Below are 27,673 nucleotides of genomic sequence, written 5' to 3'. Positions count from 1 at the left end.
TTCGGTTCTTGCATTCCACCCTTAGTGTTCTGCTTTTTAGTAGCTTCGTTTTTTCTTATATTTTTTAGTTGCACTTTATCAAACAAGATTAAATCAATTTGTTTTGAACTGTTTCTTATCATTTTGTATAAAATTGATATATTGCGCTTTTGTATATTGCGTTTTGTACGTTACATTTTGTAACTTGGAGAATGGTAATACTTTTTTGTTCTGGTAAATATTTTTTAATTTTTAAACATAATTCGTTTTATAAAATTGTATAAGTTCGATTGATGTATAAATTTATTATATTTTCAAATTTCAATATTATTTCCAGACACCATTAAAATGAAGAGAAAATTTGATAGTGGTGCAAGTAAAAGGCGGCGGAGAAAAGAATTGGCCGAAGAAGCATGCACCAACTCAAAGAAAATTTATTCGTTTTTAAAAAAATCAGAAAACACAGTTCAAATTGAACAAGCAAACCAAACTCAAAGTGTGAGTGACAATGGTAACATTGAAAATATAGTTGTTCCAATTGCAGAAGACCCAATTTTGGACCAACAACCAGCAGGAAATTTAAATATTATAAACCAGGAACGGGTTGAAACCGAAATCTCATTACAGAAAAATGCAGGTGAAAATAAAATTCGAGATATGGAAACAGAGACAACTGATCCAGTTCATTAAGGTAATCCGTTCAATTTTATTGACATTGGGATTATCAACAAGAACAATTCTTGTCAAGTGAACTCTTTTCTTAAGATTACTCGCTTTGAAATTCCAAATAATATTGTTAAAGACTCTAATCATCATGCATTTCATTATCGTTTCTTAAACAAAACTCTTGCAAATGGAGAAACATGCAAAAGAGACTGGTTGTGCTGGAGTGTTAAAAAACAATCTTTGTATTGCGCACCATGTTTCCTTTTGAACAAAAATGCTGCAAATGTGTCATTTTTCTCTAGTTCTGCCGGATGGGGCATCAGTAGAGGTTGGAGAAGATTGAAAGATCGTATTCCGTCGCACGAAAGTTCAATTTACCATAAAGAAAACAATGTCTTACGGAAATCTGTTAGTAGAGCAGCATTATGTGAAACTTCAGTGGATAATTTACTTTTATTAGAACTCAAGACTGAAACTGAAAATTGGGAAAAATTATTCCAACGTATTCTAGATGTTATTATTTTTCTTTCTGAACGTGGATTAGCACTTTTTGGTTCTAACCAACGAATAGGTGATCGAGCGAATGGAAACTTTTTAGGTTATTTTTGAGCTTCTTAGCAAATATGACCCACTTTTAGCTGAGCATGTTAAAGATGTTCGAGAATCACAACAGTGTAAGCAGCGAATGCAAGGTCGTTATCTTTCAACACGAATTCAGAACGAATTTATTGATATTTGTGGTTCACATGTTCAAACAGCAATCCTCCACGAAATTGTGAAAGCAAAATATTTTTCAATAATAGTTGATGCTACTCCAGATTGATCGTACAAGGAGCAAACTACTCTGGTTATTCGTTATGTTAAAATTTTAGATAATTCAAACTTTTCAGTTGAAGAAAGATTTATTTTATTTGAAAATTTTTCAAAAATAAACTGGAAGAGAAATCGCTGCTCGAACACTAGAAATATTGAAAACTTTGAAGCTGGATTTTGAAGCCTGCATTGGTCAAGCTTACGACAACGGTGCTAATATGAGTGGAAAGTATAACGGGATGCAAGCGGTTTTGATACAACAAAATCCAAACTGTATATTTTCTAGCTGCGGAAATCACTCATTAAATTTACTTGGTGTCGATTGCGCTGAATCATGCAAAGAAGCAGTAACGTATTTTGGAACAATTCAGCAATTGTACAATTTGTTCAGTAGCAGTCCTCAAAGGTGGGAAATTTTAAAACAACATCTTCCTGTTTCGTTGCATGGAATGTCCAAAACAAGATGGTCAGCACGGATTGATGGTGTTAAACCAGTTGCACAACATTTGAACTCAGTAAGCAGTGCTTTAAATGAACTTGGGGTGCTACATTCAACAGCCCAGGCTAAAATGGAACTCAATGCTATTCAAAAGTATATTTCCAAATTTGATTGCATTTTGATGTTGTGTATCTGGATGAAGCTACTCACAATGATTCATAAGACAAATCTAATCATCGAGGCACGCCAAGCCACTCTTGATATTGAAAAGGATAACATTGAAAATCTATGTAATGACATTCAAAGGTTGCGTGAACAGTTTGATAAGATTTTAAATGAGTCAAAATTTGTTGCAAGAAATATTGGTGTTTCATGTGAGTTTTTAACTAATCGTCATTTTCCAAGTCAAGATGATGCTGAGTTGTATTTCAAAATCAATGTATATTTTGTCATCATTGACTCAATTCAATCTGGCTTCACGCGACAATTTCAGTCGTTACAAGAAATTTGTAAACTTTTTGGATTTCTCTGGCAGTTTAAAAATTTGAATGACGAATATCTTGTATTGGCTGCTCAACATTTTCAGCACAAATATGACAAAGAAATCTCACAAGAACTTGAAAATGAGGTTTTATTTCTTAAAAGAATCTATGGTGCTAATTTTAAACTAGACTGCACACCAAAAAAATTGCTGGAAGAAATACTTGGACTTGGTCTTTCAGGTGTCTTTCCAAACATTACAATTGCATTACGAATTTTTATCAGCTTGCCTGCATCGACGGCTTCGGGCGAACGCACATTTAATGTTTTAAAGCAGATAAAAAGTTATCATCGTTCAACTATGGGGCAGGAACGGTTGAATGGACTTGCTATGTTGAATATAAATTGCGATAATGCACATAAATTAGATTTTTCAAATATAATTGCTGCATTTTCAGAACAAAAAGCAAGAAAAGCGTTTGTAAAAATTAATTAAAAATAATTAAAAATAATTCATTCTGTTTTAGTTACTTTTAGAGAATTTCTTTAGATTTCATTTTCAAAATGTGACATTAATTTTACTACTCATTTATAGTGATTTGCAAATAATTACATATCGAAAAAAACCAAATAATAAAAACCAATTAATAATTATTCATGCATGAATCATTCATTTGTGAAATCTAAATTGTAACATTCACAATAAAGTAATAGTCACTGATCTCAAAATATAACTGGATAGCGTATACGAAAAAATTTTTTGAAGCCAGTTTTGGCCTCCCAAGATGGCGGCGGAATTAAGGAATGGTGATATGAAAATTAAGAAACTGATGATAATCAAGTTTTTTATCTTAAGCTCAAATATTGATAAATATGTAATTTTCTAATAAAAATCTAGTTTTTTTGTTTAACATAAGATTTTTTTCATAAAAATAACGGAATATTACATATTTACATAAATTTCAAATATAAATATTTTTTTATTTAACAAAACATATTCTTACAATAAGTTGCTCTATATTAACTTTCTGTTTTTCGTTTTTTAGAATAAATATAATAAAACAAAAATTCTCAATAAAACTAAGTACAAATTTTAATTTTAATTTGCTTAAATTTAGTTTGTTTATTAAAAGTAAAGAAAAAGTATTAGTTTGCTTATGCAGAAATCTCAAGTTTCAAATAGTTAGCATTTGTTATATAATTTATGTACCTTTTAGTTCTTAACTACCCAATGCTGTGTACTTTCTTATCATTTCAAAAAAACTGGTTTGTTTGAAATGATAAGAAAGTACTAATGCATTCCAACATTTAATGCAGATAGTTTATTGTAAATTTACGTATCAAAAATTTTTTGATAAGATACATAATGTTGATAATGTTTGATAACATACAAAATATATGTCGTCAAAACATTCCCTTTATGATTTGTTTTGAATAACAAGTTAAAAACAATTGACTCAATTATTGAGAGCTGAAATATTACAAAGAATAATATATAAGTAGAATAACATATATTAGAAAATAATATTTTGTACTTAATATTTTATTAAATACTATATCCATTAATTACATATATGTATTAAACAATCCTAGAAGGAACCCCTGAGTTGTGTGTACTCACAGCACTCAGCTAATAGTTCATGCAGCATGTACATATTTGGTATCTTGCTACAAAAATTGAAAACATAAAATTTGTCAAAATTGTAAGTAGACACCACTGCCGCTTACCATACAGTCATGTTATCAACCTTCTAGCACACTGCATTGGGTAACTAAGAACTAAAAGGTACATAGATTATGCATAAATATTATTTAATCGTAAAGTATATCGAATATTTTGTACCTTAGTATCAAAATAATTACTTTAATCATCTGATTTTTTTTTGAAAATCATTTCATTTCGTGAAAGTCATTAAAACTTTATTTCATAGTCTAGTTTTTCTTTCAAAACTCTATTTATTTTCTTTAATATTTCTGTAAAAAGCCTTATAAAATGTACATAGATCATGGCTTACTATATAACAGGCCTTGCCAACGAGCGGCTTGCGTAAAAAACTGGAGGCAAGATAGTTTTATGTTTGAAAAACTAGAAAGCAGTTTTACAAAATAAATACGGGGGTGTTTTTTTTGTAACAATAATAATTATATAACATTAAATAATTATTATAAAATTAACAAAATAATTTTCATTTAAAATTTATTTGATAAAGTTAATTAAAGTTGAATATATATATATATATATGCATAAATTTAATATTTGCATAAAATTAACAGTAACCAAACACCCGTCATTATTTTAACTAACTTCCAAATTAAAAAAAAAAGTTAGTTGAGAGGTGAAGGATTAAGCAAAGGATTTAATTTAGTATTTAGAAAATGGTTCGTCGATGTTGTGTAACAAATTGCAATGGCAATTATAATCCTCAGAATAGAGTTAAAACATTTAGACTTCCAAGAAACATTGAAGAACGAAAACGTTGGATTGCTATAATACCAAGAGATAATGTTCCTGATACTGATAACACCGTAGTATGTGAAAGACATTGGCCAAAAAATTATTCAACTGTTACTGTTTATGGGAAGCTGAGACCTCGTGATGCTCCGTCAGTATTTGATTGCATAAAGCCAAGCTTAGTTCCTACTGTACCCATGCCACTTAGAAAAACATCAAAAAGTCTTAATAGTGCTCGCTGGCAAGAAGAGGATGAGTTAGCAATATTTAATTCACAAGAAAAAATAGAAAGTATTAATGTTTTATGTGAAAAGTTAAAAACTAATCAATTTAATTTTGCTATTATTAATTATTTATGCAATGATATATTACATATTCAGTATTCAGACTTTTTAAAGGAAAGTGCTATTCCTAGATTTCTTCTTTGCATAAATAAAGATCTCATTTTTGAAGCATTTCATTGTGGAGTTAAAATTAGTGTTATGACTTTATCATCTAACCGAGTTTATATTATGAACAAATTTTCTCATATCCAAGAAGCATTAAGATTTTTAAATTGTTGTGAAATAACACCTAAAAAAGAAGTTGTATATCAACAAATTTTGTCAATGAATAAAACATGTATTGGGGAAAAAAAGTATCCAGTTGAAACAATTGTGCGAGCATTTGAGTATTTTTCTCTTTCACGATCAGCCTACAATCGTATCAGAGAAGATTTTGAACTTCCAAGTTTACGCACTTTAGGAAGAATTACATCTAAATGTAAATCTTTAGATGATACCACTTATATCAGACATATTTTCTCTAATCTCAGAGATGATAGACAAAAAACATGCATTTTACTTCTTGATGAGGTTTATGTTAAACCAATGTTGCAGTATCATGGTGGCATAGTATTTGGTAAATCTGTTAACAAACCTCATCTATTAGCAAACACAGTACTGAGCTTTTTGGTTGTAACATTGTTTAATGGACCAAAATTTCTTTACAAAATGTTACCAGTCAGAGAACTTGATGCTGAGTTTCTTTTTGAACAGACAACCCTGATTCTTGATGCAATTAAAAATAATGGGGGCAATGTTGTTGCTATTGTCTGTGATGGTAACAGAGTCAATCAGAAATTTTATAACTTTTTTGAAAAAAAAGAAGCATGGTGCACTAAAGACAATATTTTTCTTTTATTTGATTATGTTCATTTATTAAAAAGTATACATAATAACTGGATTACAGAAAAAACTCAAGAACTTGAATTTTATATTGATGGTAAAAAAAAAATAGCACGGTGGGTTGATATTATTAATTTGTACAAGCTTGAAACGAAAAACATTGTTAAAATGTCTAAATTAACGGAAGTTTCTGTTTATCCAAAGCTGATTGAAAGACAAAAAGTTATCACTTGTCTGCAAGTGTTTTGCGATGAAACATTGTCAACATTAAAAAGTCATCCAGACCTGCATGATAATGAAGGGACGATTATTTTCATCTCTAAAGTCATTGAATTTTGGAAAATTTGTAATGTTCACAGTCCGTATGCAGACATTTGTTTGAAAGATTCTAATCAAGCTGCTATTGCTTCTGCTAATGATGACAACTTAAGCAAACTTTCTGCAATGGGTGATTTTGCTATACAAATAAAAAATACAGAAAAAGGAAAAAGAGTCAAATTACTAACAAGAGACACTGCTAGTTGTTTAGCTCAGACCTGTTATGGTTTGGTTCAGTTGTCAAAATATCTTTTAGATACAACTCATCAGTATGTGTTATTAGGCAACTTTACAACAGATCCATTAGAAAAGCTTTTTGGAAAATTAAGACAAGGCTCAGGAGGAACTTATCTTATTTCCGTTCAACAAGTTCTTGAAAAAGTAACTATATACCGTACAAAGTTGCTATTAAAGTTTGAGAAAAGTTCAGATGTGTTAGCCAATCTAGGTTCAGATCACTCTTGTCCAAAATGTAAATTTTTACCAAGCGAGGGTATTTGCAACATTATTGACAATTTACCTGCTCTGTGTGACTCATTGACCGTCGATATTAAAATGTCGTTTATTATTGCAGGGTACATTATTCGTGAAGATGAAAATCCAGATGACACCTTTTATTTCTATGAAGCGTATGGAAACTTTGTAAAGGACTTAAATTGAGGAGGTTTAACAATTCCTGGTGACAAAGTTTGTCAATGGGCAACTTACTGTTACATTCTTTTTTATGAAGTATATAATGACACTTGTCGGTCATCACTGTGTAACTTCCTTATGATGCTATCAGAATTTTATTCATTAGGTATGCAAAGACATCATGGATTAACAATGACAAATATTTTATTTAATAATTATTGTCGACTCTATTCACCTCGTTCACACAAGGAGCCAAAGCAGAAGCTGATAAAACTCAGCACAAAGTAAAATGCTTTTAACAAAAACTGTAAAATAGTGTTTAGTAAAATATCTAAAAAGCTTGTATTTACTTTTTATTCTCTAAAGATTTTATCTCTTTTTTCTCAAAAATTTATTTTTAATACTTAAAAAACCCATTAATAAATTTTGTGGTAAATGCTAACATTAAATTACAGCAAAATATAAATCTATATATACTAACTAAATTGTTTAAACATAATTAGCTTTAGATACATTTAAGTTAATTTAAAATTGTTATAAATGTTATTTGTTAGTTATATTACAATGTTAGTTATAAACAAAATTAAAAAAATAATAGTAATAAATTCATCTTTTCACTTTTTATAAGTTACTTTTAGTAGATATATCATACAAATATTATATTCATGCAAAAATCACCTAACTGAGAATGTAAATTATTGCGAAGTAATATTTTTAATCTTGCCTCCAGTTTTTTACGCAAGCCGCGCGTTGGCAAGGCCTGTTATATAGTAAGCCATGACATAGATCACCGCTAAGAGCTCCGATCGCCGCCATCTTGGGAGGCCAATTTTGGCTTCAATTTTTTTTGAAAAAGGTAATTGAGTACGCTATCCAGTTATATTTTGAGATCAGTGGTAATAGTTTAACATTCCACTCATACGTCTTACCTTCTTAATTCCCAGGCCTCCCCAAAAATGCGTTTTTAGTAGACAAGCGCGTCTCTTGGCTAGTTGGCTTGATAAAACGCACAAAAAGCGCCACATCTGTGTGTGACGGTCTGTCTAATTTGTTGCATTTAGTCTTAAAGTTAGACATTTATCTGGTCCTGATCTATCTGAAGACTTAAATGGCTTACCATTATCTTGCGTCGCTTTTGCGCATATTTTTCTTTTGGGGCCTCCAATTTTTAACTGGCCGGAGCCTCTCCAAACCTCTGAAAGGCCCTGTATATATATATATATATATATATATATATATATATATATATATATATATATATATATATATATATATATATATATATACAGAGCCGGCTCGTAGCGTGTGCGAAGTGTGCGAAACACACAGGCGCAGCATTAAAAAGGCGCAAAATTAAAATTTTGCTTAGAAACAAAATATATTGATCTTTCAAGATCTATAGCTAAAAATATCAAAGGTACTAAGTCCATTTTTGTGAAAACTGAGTTATGCCCCTTGTCTAATCCCAATCAGTTTTTTTTACAATGTTTTCTGCTAACCAATCAGACAAAAGTTTACATTTTATGTTTACTTCTGGACAAGATGGCCGACATTAATGCTAAAATCGGTCCCCGCCTTAAATTTCTATTGTCAGTTGTGAATGACATATCTGCACCTTATTTTCCAGATTTAAAAAAGATTTTCTTGAATGTTTTTATAAAAAATATACAAATCTCTTTTTTAGTCTATTATTTATATAATTATTTTTACACATTGTTTGTTTTGGTTATTTTTTGTGCATAATTATTTTTTGTTAGTAATATTAGATCTAGCTAGTAAAATTGCATGCAATTACAACTGCCTATTTTGATGCAGATAGTGCGGTTTCAGATTATAATGCATTGCATAATGAGTTGTTTTTTGCATATTTTTTAAAGTTCAAATAATTAAATTTAAAAAAATGATTGTTATTATTTTATTATAAAAAATAGAAGGTATTATAAAGGCATAAAATTTTAAAGAACTTGCATTAAACCAAATGAAAAATAAATAAAAAACCCAAGCAAAAGGATTAAGGCTGTTAGACTGTTAGATAAAATTTTAAGTATTATAAAAAAGGCTAAGTATTTTTCGATTATTGTAGATTGTACACCAGATAATAGTCACAAAGAGCAAATGTCTATTATTATACGTTACGTTAACATTGCAAAACAATTGGATAACCAGGTTATCAGTGTCACAATTCAAGAAAGTTTTATAGGATTCATAAATGTATTAGATACTACTGGATTAGGACTTACTGAAGAAATTTTGAATTCATTGGAATCAAATAATTTATCTGTCATGGATATTCGTGGACAAGGATATGATAATAGATCCAATATGAAAGGTAAAAAAATTGGTGTACAGAAGCGTATAAAAGATATAAATTCACGAGCCTTTTATATTCCTTGTGTCTGTCACTCCTTGAACTTGGTTGTTGCGGATGCAGTCCAAGGATGTTTAGAACTTATGAGGTTTTTTTCACAAATTCAAGCTTTGAATAATTTTTTCTCTGCAACTACAAAGCGTTGGCAAATTTTTGAATCAAAATGTTGCAAATTAACAGTAAAGTCATTAAGTGCATTGAAAGAAGTTGTCAACATTGAAAAAGATTCTATTACTAGATTAACTGCTGAATCACTTGCATCAAAATTAAACAGTTTTGAATTCATATGTGGTGTTGTGGTTTGGCACGATGTATTAACTGAAATTAATTGTACTAGCAAACTATTACAATGTCAAACTGTAGACGTGAAGACTGCTGCAAATGCATTAAAGAAAACTATCGATTTTTTTGTTACTAAACACACTGAAGATTCTTACAAAACATATATTTCAAAAGCCAAAATTCTAGCTAATGATGCAAACTTGACCAATGAATTCAGTTCTATTTCACGTGAAAGAGCAAGAAAAAGAAAAAGGTTTTTTGATGATGAACCTTTTGAAGAAGATGGTGATATACAACCAAACCAAAAATTCAAAAAGCAGTTTTTTGATATTCTCTTTAAAATAGCTAAAGAATCAATAAATGAACGATTTGAAAGCTTTTCAAGTACAATAGAACCGTTCGAGTTTTTGTATAATATCAAAGAAATTGATAAAATAGGAGAAGAAGGCTTAATTAATAAATGCAGATTACTGGAAAAAGTATTGACTCATGGTGATTCAAAAGATGTGTATTCAGAGGATTTGTTTCTGGAACTTAATTTGTTATCACGGAAATTAGATGGGAAAAAATCACCGGAATCTGTGCTTAAATGGATATATGATAGTCAGCTTGAAGAACTGTTTCCTAATGTTTGTATTTCCTTACGAATATTATTAACACTACCGGTAACAGTGAGTACAGGGGAACGTAGTTTTTCCAAATTAAAATTAATAAAAAACTATTTACGATCAACAATGGCCAGGAACGTTTAAATGGTTTATCAATAATTTCCATTGAAAACAAAATTGCTGAATCTGTGGATATTGATACTTTAAGATTAAATTTTGCAAAATCTAAAGTTAGACGTGTTCCGTTTAGTAACTAAAAATATGTTTAAAATCAAAAAATTTCTTAAGAAAGTTATTGTATTTGTAGTATGCATTGTTTTATGATTTAAAAAAAGTGACATTTTTTGCGAACGAGCTCGGAATTTAAATCTAAAAGGCGCCTAATTTATTCTCGCACACATATAATATTTTTCACGAGCCGGCTCTGTATATATATATATATATATATATATATATATATATATATATATATATATATATATATATATATATATATATATATATATATATATACACATATAGTATTGTAGAAATTATCTTAATATTTTTTTTAAGAGAATTCGTATTGTTTGATGTTTTTTTGATTATTAATAAAAAAAACATCAAATAATACGAATTCTCTAAATACAAATATTAATTTATTATGAGAAATTTTCGCTGGATTATGGTTACCAGCATCATCAGCTCGTAAAATTATTTTAAGTAACAAAAAACGGTTAAAATTAACTGACGTCAGCAGTTGAATGGCTTCTTTCTTTTTTATCCTTACGTATAAGCGTAAAAAATGGTGTCCAAAATTTATTTTTAACAAATTGCCCATTATCGAGATTAATCCCGCCATTTAGAGGGGAATATTGGTGCCTCTGTATCTCAAGAGCCTCACGGACCTTCCGATCAAATGTTTTTGTTTCTACTTTAAGAGTTTTAGTTCTCTCCCAATTAATTTCTTCTGAGCATGATTTACTATGTGTGGCTATTTCAGACTGATGATGCTTGCCCTCGTTTAAGCTTTTTTGATGTTGTTGGGTTCGAGTTCTAATTTGTAATTTCGTTTCGCCAACGTATTTCTTTAAACAGTTACATTCAATTAAGTAAGCTCCAGGTTGGCTATTGCGTGCTAATTTGGATTTGTTTTTACACGTTACCAGTGATCTTAAATTAGGATTAGATTTTAAAACTACTCTATATCCAACTTTTCTAAATATTTTTCTTAATTTTGGGGACAGTGATGGTATCCACGGTAATGAAGCTGTATGGAGGGTGTCACAGTCGGATTGATATTTTTTTTTATTTATGGACCGTTTTTTTCTAATTTGGTTTGCAATACTTAGCAGTTGGCTTTTGTCGTAACCATTTTCGTTGAACGTTTGAATTAAGTTGTCTCGTTCTTTAAATGTAAATCACTGCATATGGAATAAGTTCTGTGAACGTAACCTTTAAATATTGCGCTTAAAATTTTAGGGTCGTGAATTGAGTGAGGTTTAATTTGAATATTCGTAATGGCTTCTTTTCTGTAAACTTTAAACTCGTAATTATCATTGGTGTTATTTATTACCGTTACATCGAGGAAGTTTAAAGTTTTATTTCCGTTTTCGATTTCGATTGTGTATTGTATTGCAGGGTGTTGTTTATTCAACATAAGTTGGAATTGCTCTGCTTCCTGAATTTTTGAAAATCTAACATGACTATCATCAACATATCTTAGATAGGATTTTAAATCAAGAGGAGGGTTTAATGTTTTTGCAATTTTAAAAGTATTTTCTTCGTAGTATTGTAGAAAAGATTCCGCCAGTATGACCATGAACGAAAGACCAATAGGACCGGAATTCTCCAACTCATGAGTTTCTTCGTTCCACAAGAAATAACATCGATGTAAACAAAGCTCTATCAGCTTTTTAGTTTCCGATATAGTAAGTTTAGTAGAACATTTGTGGGAATCATCTTGATCTAAAAGAATCAAAGTAGCTTCTTTAAGTGGAATTGATGGATAGAGGTTTACTACATAAAATAAAACTTGAACCTCATTTTTTTCTATATTCCATGAGTTTGCTTTGTTTATAAAATCAAAAGAATTTTTTAAACTTGTTTTGTTTTCTTATTAATATATATATATGTATGTATATATATATATATATATATATATATATATATATATATATATATATATATATATATATATATATATATATATAACACACTTCAGTGGACTATAAGCATTCTTGGGTGAAGAATTTTTTTACTAATCATATATATATATATATATATATAACAAAGAAAAGTGCTTTCACTGACAATTGCATCAATGTTGTGCTTAGCCCTTAGATGTTTCTTTCCGACATTTTTGCGTCAATTTTGTAAATTGCTTTTAAGCTATCCCCAATCGAACTTTTCAAAATAAACCTACGCACATAAACCCACTCTTGTTATACAAGCAGATTGCTTTATCGACTTTCTGTATATAAAAAATCTTTTAATACCACTATTTACAATCATATTTGAACTAGTCATGAAGCCTTATCTTGTTCCTTCTTTTTGTAAAATTTCAAACAAATCATTCGCATCTGCAATCGGTTGCACTGAGGGACCGACATGCTCCTTATGAATTTATCCGACATGCTCCTTATGAACCTTTTAGAGTAATTTAACATCTTTTAATTAATAGTGTATGTGGAGCAGCAATAGTTCACACAAAAATATATTTTTTTTCCCTCTCGTAAAAGAAAACAATAGTGCCCGTGAACATAGAGCTGGGCTACCTCTATTTAATAATTTCTATTGAAAAGTTAAAATGTTATAAATGAAAGTACATAAGTAACAAATAAAATAAAAAAAATAATCCATCCTCATAATAAAAATAGAATTTCACATAATTTAACACGCATAAAAGCGTTAATAAGTGAGCACAGGTAAAATAAATATCATAGGTGTGTTCTCACGTGCACATGAACCCATAAAAAAAGTGATGAGAGATTAAGAATGAAGTGAACGGAAATGAGAACTGGTAGAGTGACTGTAAAAACGTACTTGCAACTTACAAAAAGAAAATACTTGAAACTAAAGATAAAGTATTCCAAGAAAGGAAACGCCCGTGTGTAAAATAACTACGTTGTTATAACTTTCTCAGTTTATGACCACACACCCTTTTGTTAAAAGTAGTTAAAATTTTAGAGAAATTTAAGAACTGAACTAATTTCTTAAAGAATCTTTGATGTAAGATACAGGAAGCCCCGAGGGAAATTTCATAAATGAATCAGACTAAATTAAAGTGAAGCATTTTTAAATGAGGGCAGTATCAGTAAAAAAATCAAAGTTTTAAGATACCTAAAAGAAATATTTTGCGCAAAAATCTTTGATTTGTTTTCACAAGATCACTTAAACTTGGGGAGCAAGGGCGGGGGGTGGGGGCAATTTTAAGAAAAGATCAATATAGAGTAGAATTCATTATTATCATGATGCAGTTTGTAATGATCAGCGGTTGATTGTTTATGCTCAAATGCAACTATTTCTTATAGCCCTAATAAATAAAGAGAATCAGTACCGAGCAGTTATTAATAGGCTGTTGGTGATTACGAATAATTAACGATAAATAGATGTTGCTCATTTGCGGTTATTTCTAGGGCCCAGAAATAAGCGTAAATGAGAAGCTTTCAAGCCTCAACGGTGTAAAATTTCTGCACTCAGTCCAGTCTTCATGTTTCCTCCTCCATTTGGTTTCTTGACAATTTTTGCAGGTTTTAATTTTCTTTAGCTGATCAAAAAAAAAAAAAAAAAGTAGAAGTGGAGTAAAGGTTCCTGTTAGTTTTAAATTTAAATATTTTTCTTTATGAAAGGGAAACTCTGAAGTATTTTTTTTTAAATTTTTTTGAATTAAAGTCATTTAGATTCCCAGAATAGTTGTGTTTTGATGAAAGTAAAAGTTCTCCCAAACAATGCCTTCATCAAAATTTATCTATATTTCGCAGATTTTATGGGAAGTTGCATAGGACTCAGATGATACTCTAAGTAGTGATAACAGATAACTGTTGAAATGGCGATGGCTTTCTTTATAAAATAATACCTACCCAATGGTTAAACATAACCTCTCTTTGCCTTGCCTTGGAGTGAATTTATCTATCATTTGCAAAAATAACAAACTTTTAATACCAGCTAGGGTTATATTTTATATCTGGTTTGATAATGGATGATTAAGACAGCTACTGTGGAGCCATGCACCATTGGAGCTTTATCAGAAATATTTTTTGTCTTATTTACAAAAAAGATTATCTTACTATATTATATTTAACTGCTGTAGATAAGCTAAGATACTTAGCCAACTTTTATGTTATAAAAAAAAAAAAAAAAGAAGTGGAGCAAATAAAGAAATTTTTTAGCTTGGACAAACTGACATTATAATAATAAGTACAACATCGTATGATGCTGCACTATGGTTTTTAAAACTGCTTTGTAAAGAGCAGTTTCTCTCAAAATTGTCATGGAAAACACAGATAACACAATTTCAGTAAGTTATTAGCTATGATAAATATCTTGAATAAATCTAAGGTAAACCTTAATTTATGAATTATTTTTTTTAATAGGTTGTACATAGAATCAATCTTACTCATTTGTTATAAAATTTTGGATTTTGGATAATACTTGAAATAAAGTCACTATCAATCTAACTTTCTTGTTCTGCTTATAGAAATGCAAGTAAAATAAAAAGTATACTACATCATTATTATGGGTTTTGTGGCCTTTATTAATGCTCTAAAAGAAATTGACAGTTTTAGTCAAAATTTTAGTCAAAATTTGATAATTTTAAAATTTAGACAGTCTTAGACAAAATTTAAGACAGTCTACAATGCTCTAAAAGACATTCTGTTGACTACTGACAAAATGTTTTTAATAGGTTGTGCAATTTGATACAGTATAATTTCCTAATTAGGGACTTGTGACACCAACATTTCATAAACAGTTTTTCCCTGAGTTAACAATGAAAGGTTTATATGTTGACAGAAAAATCAGGTCACAATTTAGAGAGAGGTTATCAAAATCTCGTCTAAAAAAGTGGAAAAAAGTTTGTTTTGCAGAGTTTTGTGAGTTGTTTCAAAAGTATCAGAGCTTTTAGATAAATAGTTTTTTTTTTATTAAAAATTAAATCTGGTACTCTTATTGCACCCTTTATTTTCCACCAAAACAAATGCATACTTAAGCTAAAATATGAGACTAATATGCTTAATAATTTATTTACATGTTTTTAACTAGTGAATAGAAAGTTTTCAATTTATTTTTAAATTTAGAAGTTTGCCCTTTTACAAATCTGCACCTATATTACATATAAAGTATTAGTGTTTACTTATGATCTATATTTAAATATATACCTAATTAAACCCATTGTATATGATCGTTTTTTTAACAATTAGGCTAATTTATGTGTTGACAATTGTTTTGCTAAACAAGGAAATAAAACTATGTAATCAAGTACAAAAATGATAATGTATTTTTGATAATATAATTGAAGATGATTAACTCTGTTTTAGAATAAATCAATGGATTCAGTACGCAAAAGTCAGCGACCCAAAAAAATTCCTGGTCATCTTCTTTCAGAAGTTCCAACTCATGTTAGTAATGCTACTCCGAGAAGAAGCATTAAGAACCCAATTCGACCAAATCCTCTACCTGATTTCTCATGTGATAGTTGTGGCTCTCGCTATGTTGTGAATCCAATGAGAAGAGGTAATAAAGCTGCTGCAACACCAAGGTACAAACCAGCACCACGGCATAAAATAGATCCAGATACACAAAAAATTCTGACCTTGTGCAATGCTTGTGGTAAGAAATTTATTTAAGAAAAACGCTTGTTTGGATACTTGGGCATATTCTTGCTTCATCATTTTGAATTATCTTTTAAATTTAAGGACTGAAGTTTAAACGTAAAAAAAAGGAGAAACATGGAAAGGGGGATTTAACAGAGGAAGAAAAGAAACGTTTTAATGAAGAAGGAGAAGCTTTTGCGAAGGAGTTAGCAAATAAGTTGAACAGTGACTTAGGTGAAGAACGGTTATGAAAAATTTGACAAGTATTAAAACTTTAATGTATTTTGAAATCTTTTACAAGCTGCCTTTAAATTTTAAAAAATATCTTAAGATATTTTTAACTATGGTATTATCCAGGTTTAAAATATTTTTTACTTTTGTTAAGATAAATAGTCTAAATGATTGAATTGTATTTAGAGTTTAAATTCAATTTTAAAATCAACCAGTTTTGTTAAGGTTGTCTGTAATTGTAATTAATTTAGACCATTAAATTTGAATGTGACTTTAATACTTTTTAAATAATCAGGTAAAATTTAAAAATTATTTAAATTCTAAATATCACCAGCTATAGATTATTACAATTGGCTATTATCAGTTAAAGTAAAATATCCACAAAGCAATAAGCTTGAGAGTGTAATTACATCTAATCTGTCCAGAGAAGTCTCTGAGGGCCATAGTCCCAGAGTCAGCTTTGGGAAGTAGACATCAGGCTTAATGTTCATAGTATTAAACTGAATATTAAATTGTTATAAAATTTTTTTTAAGCAAGTCGATTGTTTTGCTCAAATGTGAAGAAAACTGCTTGTGGCTGCATTCAAAAGTTCATTTGCGGGTCTGGTAATCCACTTGAACAAATTTTATTTCTTTTCAATGTTTTGATAAATTTTAATTTTTTAAAGGTCCGCACTAGGATTTAGGACCAAAAGAGAGAGGAGATGGTTTTTATTTCCTTTATCAAAAGTTTTTAAGATTTTTATTTTTTTATTTTTTAGAAAGTACTAGTGTTGAAGATATACTCAGCCGTGCAAAGCTTCTTCTTGATATTCTTACAGTGGCCATGGAGTTAAGAAAACTAAAGTGTTATGATTTAAACAACTTGGAACAAAAGTCTGCGAAGAAAAGGTATTTTACTGGTGTATGCGATTGGGAGAATTGTGTACTGATAAAAGTGATTGGAAGAAAAGTTTGCGTTAAAATGAAATTTATTTTTTAATAAATAAAATTAACTATGATATCCTAATGATTAATCAAATAAAGCAGTTATTTGATGTATTGTTGAAAGATGATTTTTATTCTCATTATGGGGATTTTATCTTAAGGGTCAATTCTTGCAACATTTACACAAGAAAACAAAAATAAAAGAAATGCTATACCACAAGATATATAGGCAATAATATTTGAATGGAATTGATCAGAAAGTTCCAAAAAAGAAAGATTTTGATTTAAGTTTTTGACAAAATTGTTTATTCTAAACAAGGAAGTTTCAAAATTAAGAAAAAAAAAAATTAAATATATAATTTGATGTTTAAAATTAAGTTGGTAAGAATTTTTTTACTTTTCTTTTTTAGAATTGCTAAGATAGGTTTAGGTAATGGTCATCGAAAATCAAAAGAGTATGAAGATTATGTGCTTCAAAAAAGAGAGTATTTAAAAGGATCCATGAAGCTTTGTGAAAAAGGGGCTCAAAAGCTTCTGTTCTATTCCAATAATTTTTTGCATAAAAGAATGAAGACAGATCCAGAGGTAAATATCTATTGTAGATAACTATTTACAAATAAATATGATTTTTTTTTAAATTATAACTGTTTTTGTTTTATTGTTATTTTATTAAATGTGGATAAGTATGGAATCTTTTAGAAAGGAATACGGATTGAGCGTCAAAAAGGCAAGGCAGCAATGGGAACATTAAAACCAATACAAGATCTTCCTCTTGAGTCATGTTGTATTGATAATTGTGTTAGAGTAAGTTTGGCTCTCTATTATTCACATTGAAACTCTGTTAACCCTAATATTGTGAGGAACATTTATAAATTTGTTTGATATTTTTATTTATTATGATTGTTATTATACTTTTTAGATTGAATTTTTTACCAACAACAACAACAACAAAAAAATGTGTATTTAATTTTATTTTTAACCATTGTCTATGTGAAAATTGTTATGGCAAATGCAAATTAATTGCCATGTAGATTTCTCTACTTCTGACATGGTTTTTTTTAAGGAATAAGGTAAAAAGTTGTTACAAAAAGAGAAATGGTTGATACTATTTATTTGTAACAGGGGCAAATAGAATTTTTCTCATTTCACTAGTGGTTCATTGATGACTTAAATTGAAGCAAGAACATCCTGCAATGTCAAAATTCCAGTAAGCCTGACTTCTTGTCCTGTTTTTCTCTAAGCATGCAATACATGAAAAGTTAGTAAAACCTCTTAGTAAACCAAGCAGAAAATTTTTTTAAAATCTCCAATCGCATCATGCTCATTGCACTTTAACTTTACTACCAACAGTTTAAAATTGTTGTGATCTTCTTTAAATTGAGCAAAATGAACTAGTGGAATTGAAGGGAATTTGTTGTCATTATAATGAATTGTATTTAAGTTCTGAGATGAAGAACCAAATTAAAATCCCTAGTCTAAAAGCTACCTTAGTCCGTTACCTCTTGATAAATTGGCAAGAATTGGCTTATTAGTGGGGCATTAGAGGTATAGGAACAGGAAGCAAAACTAAATGGAAAACTGGTGCTAGCCACAAAGGTACATGAGGATTACACTGGTTTACAAAAATAAGTTTTTAGTCTGAGACAATAATAGGGATAGGTGTTTTTTGCAAATTTGGCTGTGCTGAATTCAAATTTATAAACAGTTTTGCTCTATCACCTCTACTTTTCTGGCTTTTAAATAGTCTCATTTTAGTATAAATAGAAAATACATGTTCATATTTCAAGAGTTGCAGCAGATAAAACAGGATAGATAAAGAACACTGAATAAATATACTTGGATGACACAGTTACACATTTTATAGTACCACAGACAGTTAAAAGTGTGTTTTCTTGGAAGATCTGGTGTATTTTGTCTCCAGGATATCAAGCAAGAGCATCCAGCAGAGGTCTCCCATCATGCCAGGGTTCCATTTACCTTGATAGTTGCTCTCCAATTTTGTAATGTCTTGGTGGAATCTTTCTCCATGCTCATCACTAATTGCTCCAAGCTTTGACAGGAAGAAGTTGAGGTAAGAATGGAGAAAATAATTCTTGAGTGACAATCGGCACCCCATATCTTTATAATATAACTTTTCAATACAGGCTTGGTAATCTGGTATGTGTGTGTTACCAAGGAAGCCACTACAAACTGACTTGAAGGCTTGCTATGCTCTCATTTCCTTTAAGTTAAGAAGCTCCTCAAAATCAGTTTCCTTTGGATCTGAGGTCTAACAAAGATGCCCTCTTTGAGCTTTGCAGTTCCTAGGAACACAGTAAATAAATGTTGGAAGGCTGTACCACTTTTGTCCAACGGTTCTGAGGAGGGGAGTGATGGTTCAACGCTGTGCAACTGTTATGAAGTTCCCACACACGTAGCAGAAAGAATTGACCTTGTTGAGGCATCCTCGATGTTTTGATGTGCTTAAGGCCATTGGAATCTGAAAATATAACAAAGTAAAACTAAATCATATGCAAGGCAACAAAATGTGAATTAGAAAATTTAATACTAATATTTAGTTACCAAAAAGATGTGTAACATGATAGTTGAAAGACACCAACCTCCTGCGCTGCTTGCGAGACAACCTCTTCCAATAACTGCCAAAGCAGTACTGAGTGTTGATTGAGACCTGCTGCCTTAACTGCCAAAGTCCATCTTGATATATATATATATATATATATATATATATATATATATATATATATATATATATATATATATATATATATATATATATATATATGCACACAATGCTATCATTTACATTTAGTGGATAATATTAGAATTAACCCTGAATGCATATATACCTTTATGTGCCATATGTGCACAAAATGCACACTATGTATATCTAAAAAACTAGAGGTGATGAATAAAATTGGATTTCAAATTTGAATTCAGCACCCCAAATTTAGACAAAAACAGGTAATTTTGTGCTTGTCTCAATTTTTTTTGTAAACCAGTGTTATTACTTTCTTTCTTTAGCTCACCTAATTTTAGAAATAACTAACAAAACAAAAAATCAGTCAAAAATTTGATTGTAAAACCTTCTTGAATTGCAAAACAATCATCTGAACTCTTCCGAGGTTCCGACCTCCGATTTCCTTGACAATTTTGTGGTGCCAAAATTTAAGAATCACTCTTTATATTATGGTTATGTTGGAATGAAACAGCTGCAACAGAAACAAAAACAGTCAGGAGTGTTAAAAAACCGTTTGAAAACATATAAAATACTGATCAAATCAACAAATGCGCTTGAATTTCTAAAGATATATAATAATTACGATAACAATTTCGAAATTTATCATAAACTGACAAATAAATCTAAACAATATATATCTACTCCAAACAAAATGACCTAATGATCCATTTTATTTGCAAAAAAGCTTTGCTAGCAGGGCAAAAAAGTATGATTGATTTAAATTCAGCGTCATCAAAATAAATCAGAAACATCAGTTCAATAAAAAACAAAGTTTGTTACATGTATTTATTCTATTTATTTTACATTGGTATTTGTGTCCATAGTATGATTTCTTTAAAAATTGTATTGATAGATGGCACTAACTCACAGTCGCTTGCTAGAATCATGGCGCGAAAGATCTGTATCTAGTCAAGTTGAAGCAAGGCGTGTTTTAGCTGAAATGCTTACACCATCAGGTGGTAACCGTGCTAATTGTTACAAGTTCATAGCAGCTGTAACTGGTTGCAGTAATACAACGATTGGAAAAGTTAATGAGCAAATGAGGAATACAGGTTTTATTTGATAATGTTGGTTATAAGGCTATTTGTTCCATTTTAATCAGTCTTCCTTACCTATAATTATTATTTTTATTTTGTTTTTTCTCAAAGGTGGAGATCGTGAACCTCCTGAACATGGTTTAAAAAGATATTGGAAAGAAAAACCTAAATCTGATAATCCGACTGAAGTTGCTCCAGGTTTCGTTCCATCTTACAAAATTCTTCAGACAGCTGCTAGCTCTGCGGGCTTATCGTCTGTCATGCATAATATTGAAAACGAAGCCGCAGCTACACCGACTAAGAGACAAAGGCGTCAACAAGGAACAAACGAAGCAAAGAAAAAGGAGTTGCCAACGGCAAACAACCGTTTTATTACAATACTAACGGATGCGAGCGACCCTGCATCTACATTAGGTTGATTTTTTTTTTTTTAAGTTGATAAGCGTAGTCAAGGTTTAATTACTTGATGTTCATAAAGTACTTTTGATTAAATCACTAAATTATATACTAATTAACTGGTTTTGCAATCGCAATCAATATGAAATCAAAAAAGAATGAAGATACTAAGGGAATTCTTTATTCTTCTTGAATGAAGATAGAGAGTCAACAATAGCATACTTCGAAAATGAAGAATGTAAAAAGAGAACAATAACAGAAGCATTGAAACACGATGATACTTATAAAGTTGAGTGCTTGAAGAATTCAGTTCTAAAACCGTCTGTTAAATGGTAAACATCTGAAAAAGATCAAGAACCATTATAGTTGTAAGCCAAACACTAGTGTTAGCCTTGCGATTATAATGGTTCTTGTTAAACTGTTGGGCGAATGAAAAGAAGAAATTAAGAATCAAATCTATGAAGAAGGTCTTTAGACCAAAATATCTGAAAGATCAAAGAGCACGCGCTGAAAGATCACTTCGAATTTGTATAAATCTCGACCTTATCATATGGTCAGATATGGTCTACTTCATATTTAAGCACAAATAGTGTGCAAGTATCTAGATTGACTATATGTAAATGCTTTAACTGTACCTAACCAAATACCAATAGAATATTTTTTGGGTATGAGAAATTACAAACAGATGAACAAGAAAAAGTATGACAACAGAAATATCCTAAATTTAAGAACACTTACATATAGATTTCGAAGAAAGAAGCCGATAAAAGATGGTGATACGCTTAAACTGTAAGACGGTGCTCAAAAAGGCCTGTAGTTTGATATCTGATAAAATCTGATAAACTTTTTTGTGTGCTTTGTTTTGCACAAAAAAAAAACGTTACATTTTATAGTTTTATTTACCTTTTGAACATCGCGCAATTAAAACTTGATCACGCTTCTCTTAAAGTCTTCTTTTGACCATGGCTCTTTTTATGCTAAAAGCTATTAAAGTTATGAAAGTTAAATGTATTTGAAGCATTAGCTATGACTATGATGACTATGAAAGGGCTATTAACTATACTGTTATTTTTAGGTAACATTCAAAGCATTCCTGCAACAATGTTAGCACTTAATACAAATAACCATTATGGCGGATTCATATCCATTCCCACAGGATTGACGTCGTCCAATGTCAACATATCAAATGGATTGTCGCTACAAACATTTCAACAACAACTGCAGCATCAGCAACAGCTGCAGTTGCAAATACAAATTTTGCAGCAACAGTTGCAAAACACTCAAGCTGCTGTACTAAACCAGTCTGCTATTCAACAAAACCACAATAATAATGCATATATGGTGACGGTCTCGAATCATCTAGAAAACGTTCATTCTGTCGGAACGCCAATAGTTATGCGAACATTAACGACACAACAGCCTTTGATTCAGAATGCTGCATCTCAATCCTTTATGTCAAATCTTGTTACTAGTGAATCAATACCGTCTCCGTTCGTTGGACATTCGAATGGTACTATCAACTTTTTGTCGGCAAATGTTGATGTTTCCAATAGCAATCATGTCTCACTTATCGCCTCGCCTATTTCAAGTCGTGGTGATTTAAACATTGTAGTACCAAATACTGTTTTGCCTAATGAAAATAATGTAAATGGGAACTCTCATAGCAGTAGCAGACAAACTCGACAACTAGGGAGTTTCAGTCATCTGCATCTAATAAGCTCTCAGCCATCTACTATGACATTATCTCAACAACCAGTCACAATTTCCTTACAAAGTCCAGAGATTTCAAACTTGCCTACCATGCTGTTGACCCAGGCATCTTCAAATTGTTCAGCAACCCCTGCTCAATTAGTTCTACGCCAAGTATCTGCGTCTCAGCCACCACTATCTGTTCAGGCCACCACAGATCAACTTCACATTCAGTCAGTCTCTACTTCCCAACCACTAATAGAATCATCCTTAGCGATATCAAATTCAGTTTTACCTCCAATAACTTCATTTAATGCGGATGCTTTCTTGACTAATGGTGGAACAGGGACCTATACAGTTTTAAATAGCAGTATTCTCTCACCAACGCAGCCTTTGTTAGCCGACTGAGAACGTGTACATAATTAAAAATTTTCTCAAGGTGAAATTTGCAAAAGTTGAGTCAAGCTAAAAATTAGCAAATGAAAATGTAAACAAATAAATTCATTTTAAATGAACATGTTCAGAATTAATGTTTGCCCGAATACAACTTGAAGAGTTAATACATTCGAGATGTCTCGACGTTTATGAATAAATTAATAACCATATCTTCGATTTGCTTTTGCGTTTTTTTTTTTTTTTTGTTTTTTTTTTTAGTTTTTTATTAGACATGGAAAACCTGAGTTTCTTATTTCGCTAAGTTGAAATTCAAATAAAAGGCAACTTCGACTGTTTTTAATGGTAAGAGATATTTTAACGAAAAATATCGTCGGAAAACCAATATTTCTTTGTATCGCGTTCCTCTGTAAACGAACTCCATAACCTCAGGAAATGTTTCTGCGGGCTCTCGCGAATTGTAATGGTCCTAAAAGTTCGCGAGATTTTGTTAGTCTACATTAAAATTAGTGTCAGGTTCTCCTAAAGTCGCAGTTATACAATGAATATTTATAAGCATAGATCGTGGCTAAGAATTGACAGAACAAGCATACACATGCTCCTAACGAGATAAAATTTGGGAAACATACCAAAAATCAATGTTGGTAGCGTGATAAACTCTAAAATTTTGAGTATTAAAAGTTTAAATCGACAACTTATTCGAATTAGAATTGTTAACAAAAAATTAGCACCTTTAAAAAAAAGAAAATACATTTAAAACTGTTAAAAAGAAAAAAGGGGTGGGGTGGGTCTGAAAAAGTTACTTTACCGGAATGCTCTTCTACTTTTCCCGTCATCAAATATAGTAAACTTGGGCAAGAGTGAACGAAAAAAAAAAAGTGATGGTTAAGCAACTTTGTTTCTTTTTGTACTTATTTAATGCTAAAACAAAAAGATCTTTAAAAAGCTGTGGCACCTGCAGAGAAATTTCTGCCCCCATCTGAAGATGTAAAAGTTATTTTAAAAACTTTTTTTTTTGTCTTTACTTTGTTTAAAAATTCTCACTCTGATAAAAAAAAAAAAAAACCTTTTTAGAAAAAACTCAAGTTTAAACTCTCGAAACTGAAATTAAATTTTACTAAAGTAAAAAATTTTGTAAAACATTTTATGAAGATCAAAACTCTATTTTCAAAGAATTCGCTTCGATCGGAAAAAAAAAGTTGTAAACGAAAAAATCGAGGAAAGATTTTTATCGGGGGGAAGAGTAAACATCCTAATTGCTGACACCTATCCGTTAGAACGAGCGCGGCTAAAAAATGACTTATCCGTTAGAACGAGCGCGGCTAAAAAAATGACTTATAGTTAAAGTTATAAAACACAAACGAATGTAACTCATTTTTTAACCTGACAAAAAATCACTAAGTAAAATTTCAGAGGCAACAAATCAAATGCAACGCTTTGTATTGCAACGCTTTACAGAAAGACTCGAAGGCAATATGTGAAGTACCAATCTGAAGCTTCTTGTTACAAGTCTTGCATTCGTCAATCTTATTCATCAAAAAAAACAAAAACAAAAAAAAAACAGAAAAGAGTTTTTTTGCATGAAAAAATGCTGCAGACCTACTTATGACCCTTGAACGACTCAAATTTAGTTAACAAAAAGTTTGTATACTTTTTTGTTTTATATATAAATTTGTATGTATGTATATACGTACTTAGCCGCAAAATTAACGCACCACTTATAAATTCCGACTTACTTTGAAAAATATTATGTATTTCCTGGATTTATCGATTACAAAAATGATAATAATGTTTATTGTTACGCCTTTTGTAAGTTTTATTCCGTTTACCTTATTTAATTTCGACACTCCAATCTTCTACCAGCTTGGTAGAAGATTGGAGTGTCTCTGACAGCAGTTGGTTTGTAGAGAACAATGATCATGCTAGACGACTTGGCCAAGGCAGACCACGAGCTACCAAAACCGTGGAGGACCAATTTTTAATGCTTCGAACACTGAGAGAACGGTTCACTACTGCATGAAGTCGTCAAATACAACCTACTGAGGTTCATGGAACTGCTGTTAGCCAAGATACCATAAGAAGACTTCGTGCTTTAAATTTACGACCTCGGGCAGCAGCTACTAGTCCCAGATTGTCTGCACACCACCGAAGAAACAGACTGACTTTTGCAAGGAGGCATATGAATTGGAAAATTCATGATTGGGGACAGGTCTTATTTACAGACGAGTCAAGATTTTGCCTTGTAAGTTCTGATCGCTGCCTAAGAGTGTATAAAAGACCAAATGAAAGACATTTCGCTAGTAACATTTGAGAAACCACTTAATATGGAGACGACTCATTGATGGTATGGGGCGGAATATCATTAGCAGCTCGTACAGAGCTTTTTATTGTTGATGGCGGACGTTTGACTTCTCAACGGTACATAGCAGAAATTTTAGAACCTTTTGTGGTGCCTTTTGTACCGTACATTGGAGATGGATTCCTTCTTATGCAGGATAATGCTAGACCACATACAGCACATATTGTTACAAAATACTTAAATAATGTTAATATACAAGTTTTGGAATGGCCAGCTTGCAGTCCAGATATGAACCCAATAGAGCATCTTTGGGAAATAATGGGATGCTGTGTTAAAAGCCAACATCCACCACCCAAAAAGCTTGACGAGCTGCGACAAAGTTTTATCCGTGTGTGGGAAGATATTCTTCAAGAAACTGTTAGATCTCTAATTGATCCCACTGCACTGTCAGGCTATAATAACATCAAGAAGTGGTAACACTAGTTACTGATAAGTCAAAAGCGTTTCAATTTAAGCTGTATAAGTGTGCATAACAGCAATAATTATTTTACTTTATTTTGTTAAGCGAACCATGTCTTTGGTTTTAGTTGTTTTGTTTTTTTTCACCATCCTTTTTTTTTCACCATCCTCAAGAATAGAATACATGAACAGAATTATTTCGATGATAATAATTTTATTATTATCATCGAAATAATTCTGTTCATGTGTTCTATTCTTAATATTGTTTGTCAAAATATATGACAATATTGACGACAATTAAAATAAATCAAAATATATAAGTGGTGCGTTAATTTTGCGGTATAAATATATATATATATATATATATATATATATATATATATATATATTTCATAAAAATTGGTTTGTTCTTAAATTATCAATGTAAATTTTTTTTTAAATTGTTATATAGTGTAAAAAGTCCTCTAAATAAAGTTAAAAAAAAAAAAAATCTGAAGGTGAACCGTTTACTCTTTTACCCCAATTTACATTTATAAAGTAATTATTATAAGTATTTATAAATATATTACAAACATTTATAAAGTAATATAAATGAATTCGGATGCAAACAATATAAATGCAGATATGACACATAATTAAAAAGAGTTTGATACATAGAAAAAAGTACACATAAATCTTTTAAAAAAGAACTGCGGAACTGAAAATGTTCCGCAGATCACATGTTAAAGAGCTCTTACGCTATTTAGCTAATCTTAACCTACCGTATTTCCAAACCTCAAAGTCAAATCTCAACTGTAATACTACAGGGGATTTTCTCCCTGATATCATAACGAAAGAATTTTTTTCCCCAAAACTTAATGTGAAAAGCAGGAAAGTTTTCTATCAAAACAAACATTAAACTGAAATTGTAAGTGCCTAAGATAATATTGCAAAACATCTCAATTGTTGACAAAATTTAGGTTATATGCACGGACGTCTGTAGATAAAAGGCAAACGACGGAAATAAATGGTAAAAACTTGAATTTGAAATCTTAGATGTTTGATCTCGGAACTGGTTATGTGTAATCAATAATTCTCTAATGAAGTAATAATTTTTAAAATATTCATCTGAAGTGTTGTTCAGTATGAATTCAAAACAAATGAACATCTTGTTTGTCTACAAAAGTTGTACTATTTCATTAAGCTATTTAAATCAATAACATTAGATTTCTTCCAATAAAATATTTCAAAAAAAGTATCTCAGATTTCGCATGATAATTATGTATTACGCTGTTAGTTTTGACCGTTGATGTTGACACAAAACCTATTGTAGACTGATATTTCATTACATTTAAGAAAAAGATAAATAAAAGCAGAACCTGAAATGTGTGAAGTTCGAAGAATTAACACAACACATTTAGTGTCTGCGTGAGAGGAAGTGTTGGTTCAAAAATTGTGTTCATTAGAGTCGGCTGCGTGGAAGTACGCCTGAGTACAATTCATTTTGAAGAAGTAATGATAAGATGACTT

At 30.6% G+C, this 27,673-nt stretch overlaps 6 protein-coding genes across 8 annotated transcripts; 5 read left to right on the top strand and 1 right to left on the bottom strand.

Moving 5' to 3' along the window:
• Positions 1-327: 327 nt before the first annotated feature.
• LOC149883395 (uncharacterized) lies at positions 328-669 on the top strand. The gene has a single exon (XM_090101329.1). The coding sequence runs from the start codon at positions 328-330 to the stop codon at positions 667-669; it is 342 nt and encodes a 113-aa protein (XP_089957455.1).
• A 1,007-nt stretch (positions 670-1,676) lies between these two features.
• Positions 1,677-2,914, top strand: LOC145199171 (zinc finger MYM-type protein 1-like). Its single transcript, XM_090101072.1, has 2 exons — positions 1,677-2,854; positions 2,905-2,914. Exons 1-2 carry the CDS (start codon positions 1,677-1,679, stop codon positions 2,912-2,914), a joined length of 1,188 nt encoding a protein of 395 aa, XP_089957198.1.
• A 1,647-nt stretch (positions 2,915-4,561) lies between these two features.
• On the top strand, positions 4,562-7,336 carry LOC149883394 (uncharacterized). The gene has a single exon (XM_090065539.1). It carries the CDS (start codon positions 4,754-4,756, stop codon positions 6,971-6,973), a length of 2,220 nt encoding a protein of 739 aa, XP_089921665.1. The 5' UTR covers positions 4,562-4,753; the 3' UTR covers positions 6,974-7,336.
• Positions 7,337-9,061: 1,725 nt separating this feature from the next.
• Positions 9,062-10,348, top strand: LOC149883393 (uncharacterized). The gene has a single exon (XM_090101071.1). The coding sequence runs from the start codon at positions 9,062-9,064 to the stop codon at positions 10,346-10,348; it is 1,287 nt and encodes a 428-aa protein (XP_089957197.1).
• A 1,228-nt stretch (positions 10,349-11,576) lies between these two features.
• Positions 11,577-12,697, bottom strand: LOC149883392 (uncharacterized). The gene is made up of 2 exons (XM_090101070.1): positions 12,682-12,697; positions 11,577-12,202 (listed from the first exon to the last, which is right to left on the bottom strand). The coding sequence occupies exons 1-2, from the start codon at positions 12,695-12,697 to the stop codon at positions 11,577-11,579; spliced, it is 642 nt and encodes a 213-aa protein (XP_089957196.1).
• A 1,135-nt stretch (positions 12,698-13,832) lies between these two features.
• On the top strand, positions 13,833-23,625 carry LOC145180970 (uncharacterized). Of its 3 annotated transcripts, none has more exons than XM_090099377.1 (10): positions 13,833-13,935; positions 15,721-16,012; positions 16,099-16,230; positions 16,762-16,833; positions 16,989-17,118; positions 17,565-17,739; positions 17,854-17,958; positions 20,745-20,943; positions 21,040-21,342; positions 22,400-23,625. In XM_090099377.1, exons 2-10 carry the CDS (start codon positions 15,730-15,732, stop codon positions 23,419-23,421), a joined length of 2,421 nt encoding a protein of 806 aa, XP_089955503.1. In that variant the 5' UTR covers positions 13,833-13,935; positions 15,721-15,729; the 3' UTR covers positions 23,422-23,625. The 3 variants fall into 3 exon arrangements, with proteins under 3 accessions (XP_089955503.1, XP_089955501.1, XP_089955502.1); XM_090099375.1 differs by having other exon boundaries at positions 13,911-14,702; XM_090099376.1 differs by having other exon boundaries at positions 13,919-13,992.
• Positions 23,626-27,673: the final 4,048 nt, after the last annotated feature.

This window comes from Hydra viridissima, unplaced genomic scaffold (assembly GCF_058129835.1).
Source record: "Hydra viridissima isolate aposymbiotic clone 2 unplaced genomic scaffold, HvirCarnegie_v1 scaffold_10, whole genome shotgun sequence".
In the NCBI taxonomy this organism is placed as follows: Eukaryota; Metazoa; Cnidaria; class Hydrozoa; order Anthoathecata; family Hydridae; genus Hydra; species Hydra viridissima.
The sequence above is the reverse complement of the archived record's forward strand: the minus strand, read 5'-3'. Positions and strand labels throughout refer to the sequence as shown.

Bases quoted from the DNA above. Each gene is read 5' to 3' on its own strand.
- LOC145180970 (XM_090099375.1), top strand. From the start codon at position 14,676: ATGGAAAACACAGATAACACAATTTCA. The intron at 16,834-16,988 runs GTAATCCACTTG...TTTATTTTTTAG, and splicing joins AAAGTTCATTTGCGGGTCTG to AAAGTACTAGTGTTGAAGAT. The intron at 17,119-17,564 runs GTATTTTACTGG...TTTCTTTTTTAG, and splicing joins CAAAAGTCTGCGAAGAAAAG to AATTGCTAAGATAGGTTTAG.
- LOC149883394 (XM_090065539.1), top strand. From the start codon at position 4,754: ATGGTTCGTCGATGTTGTGTAACAAATTGCAATGGCAATTATAATCCT.
- LOC149883395 (XM_090101329.1), top strand. From the start codon at position 328: ATGAAGAGAAAATTTGATAGTGGTGCAAGTAAAAGGCGGCGGAGAAAA.
- LOC149883393 (XM_090101071.1), top strand. From the start codon at position 9,062: ATGTCTATTATTATACGTTACGTTAACATTGCAAAACAATTGGATAAC.
- LOC145199171 (XM_090101072.1), top strand. From the start codon at position 1,677: ATGAGTGGAAAGTATAACGGGATGCAAGCGGTTTTGATACAACAAAAT.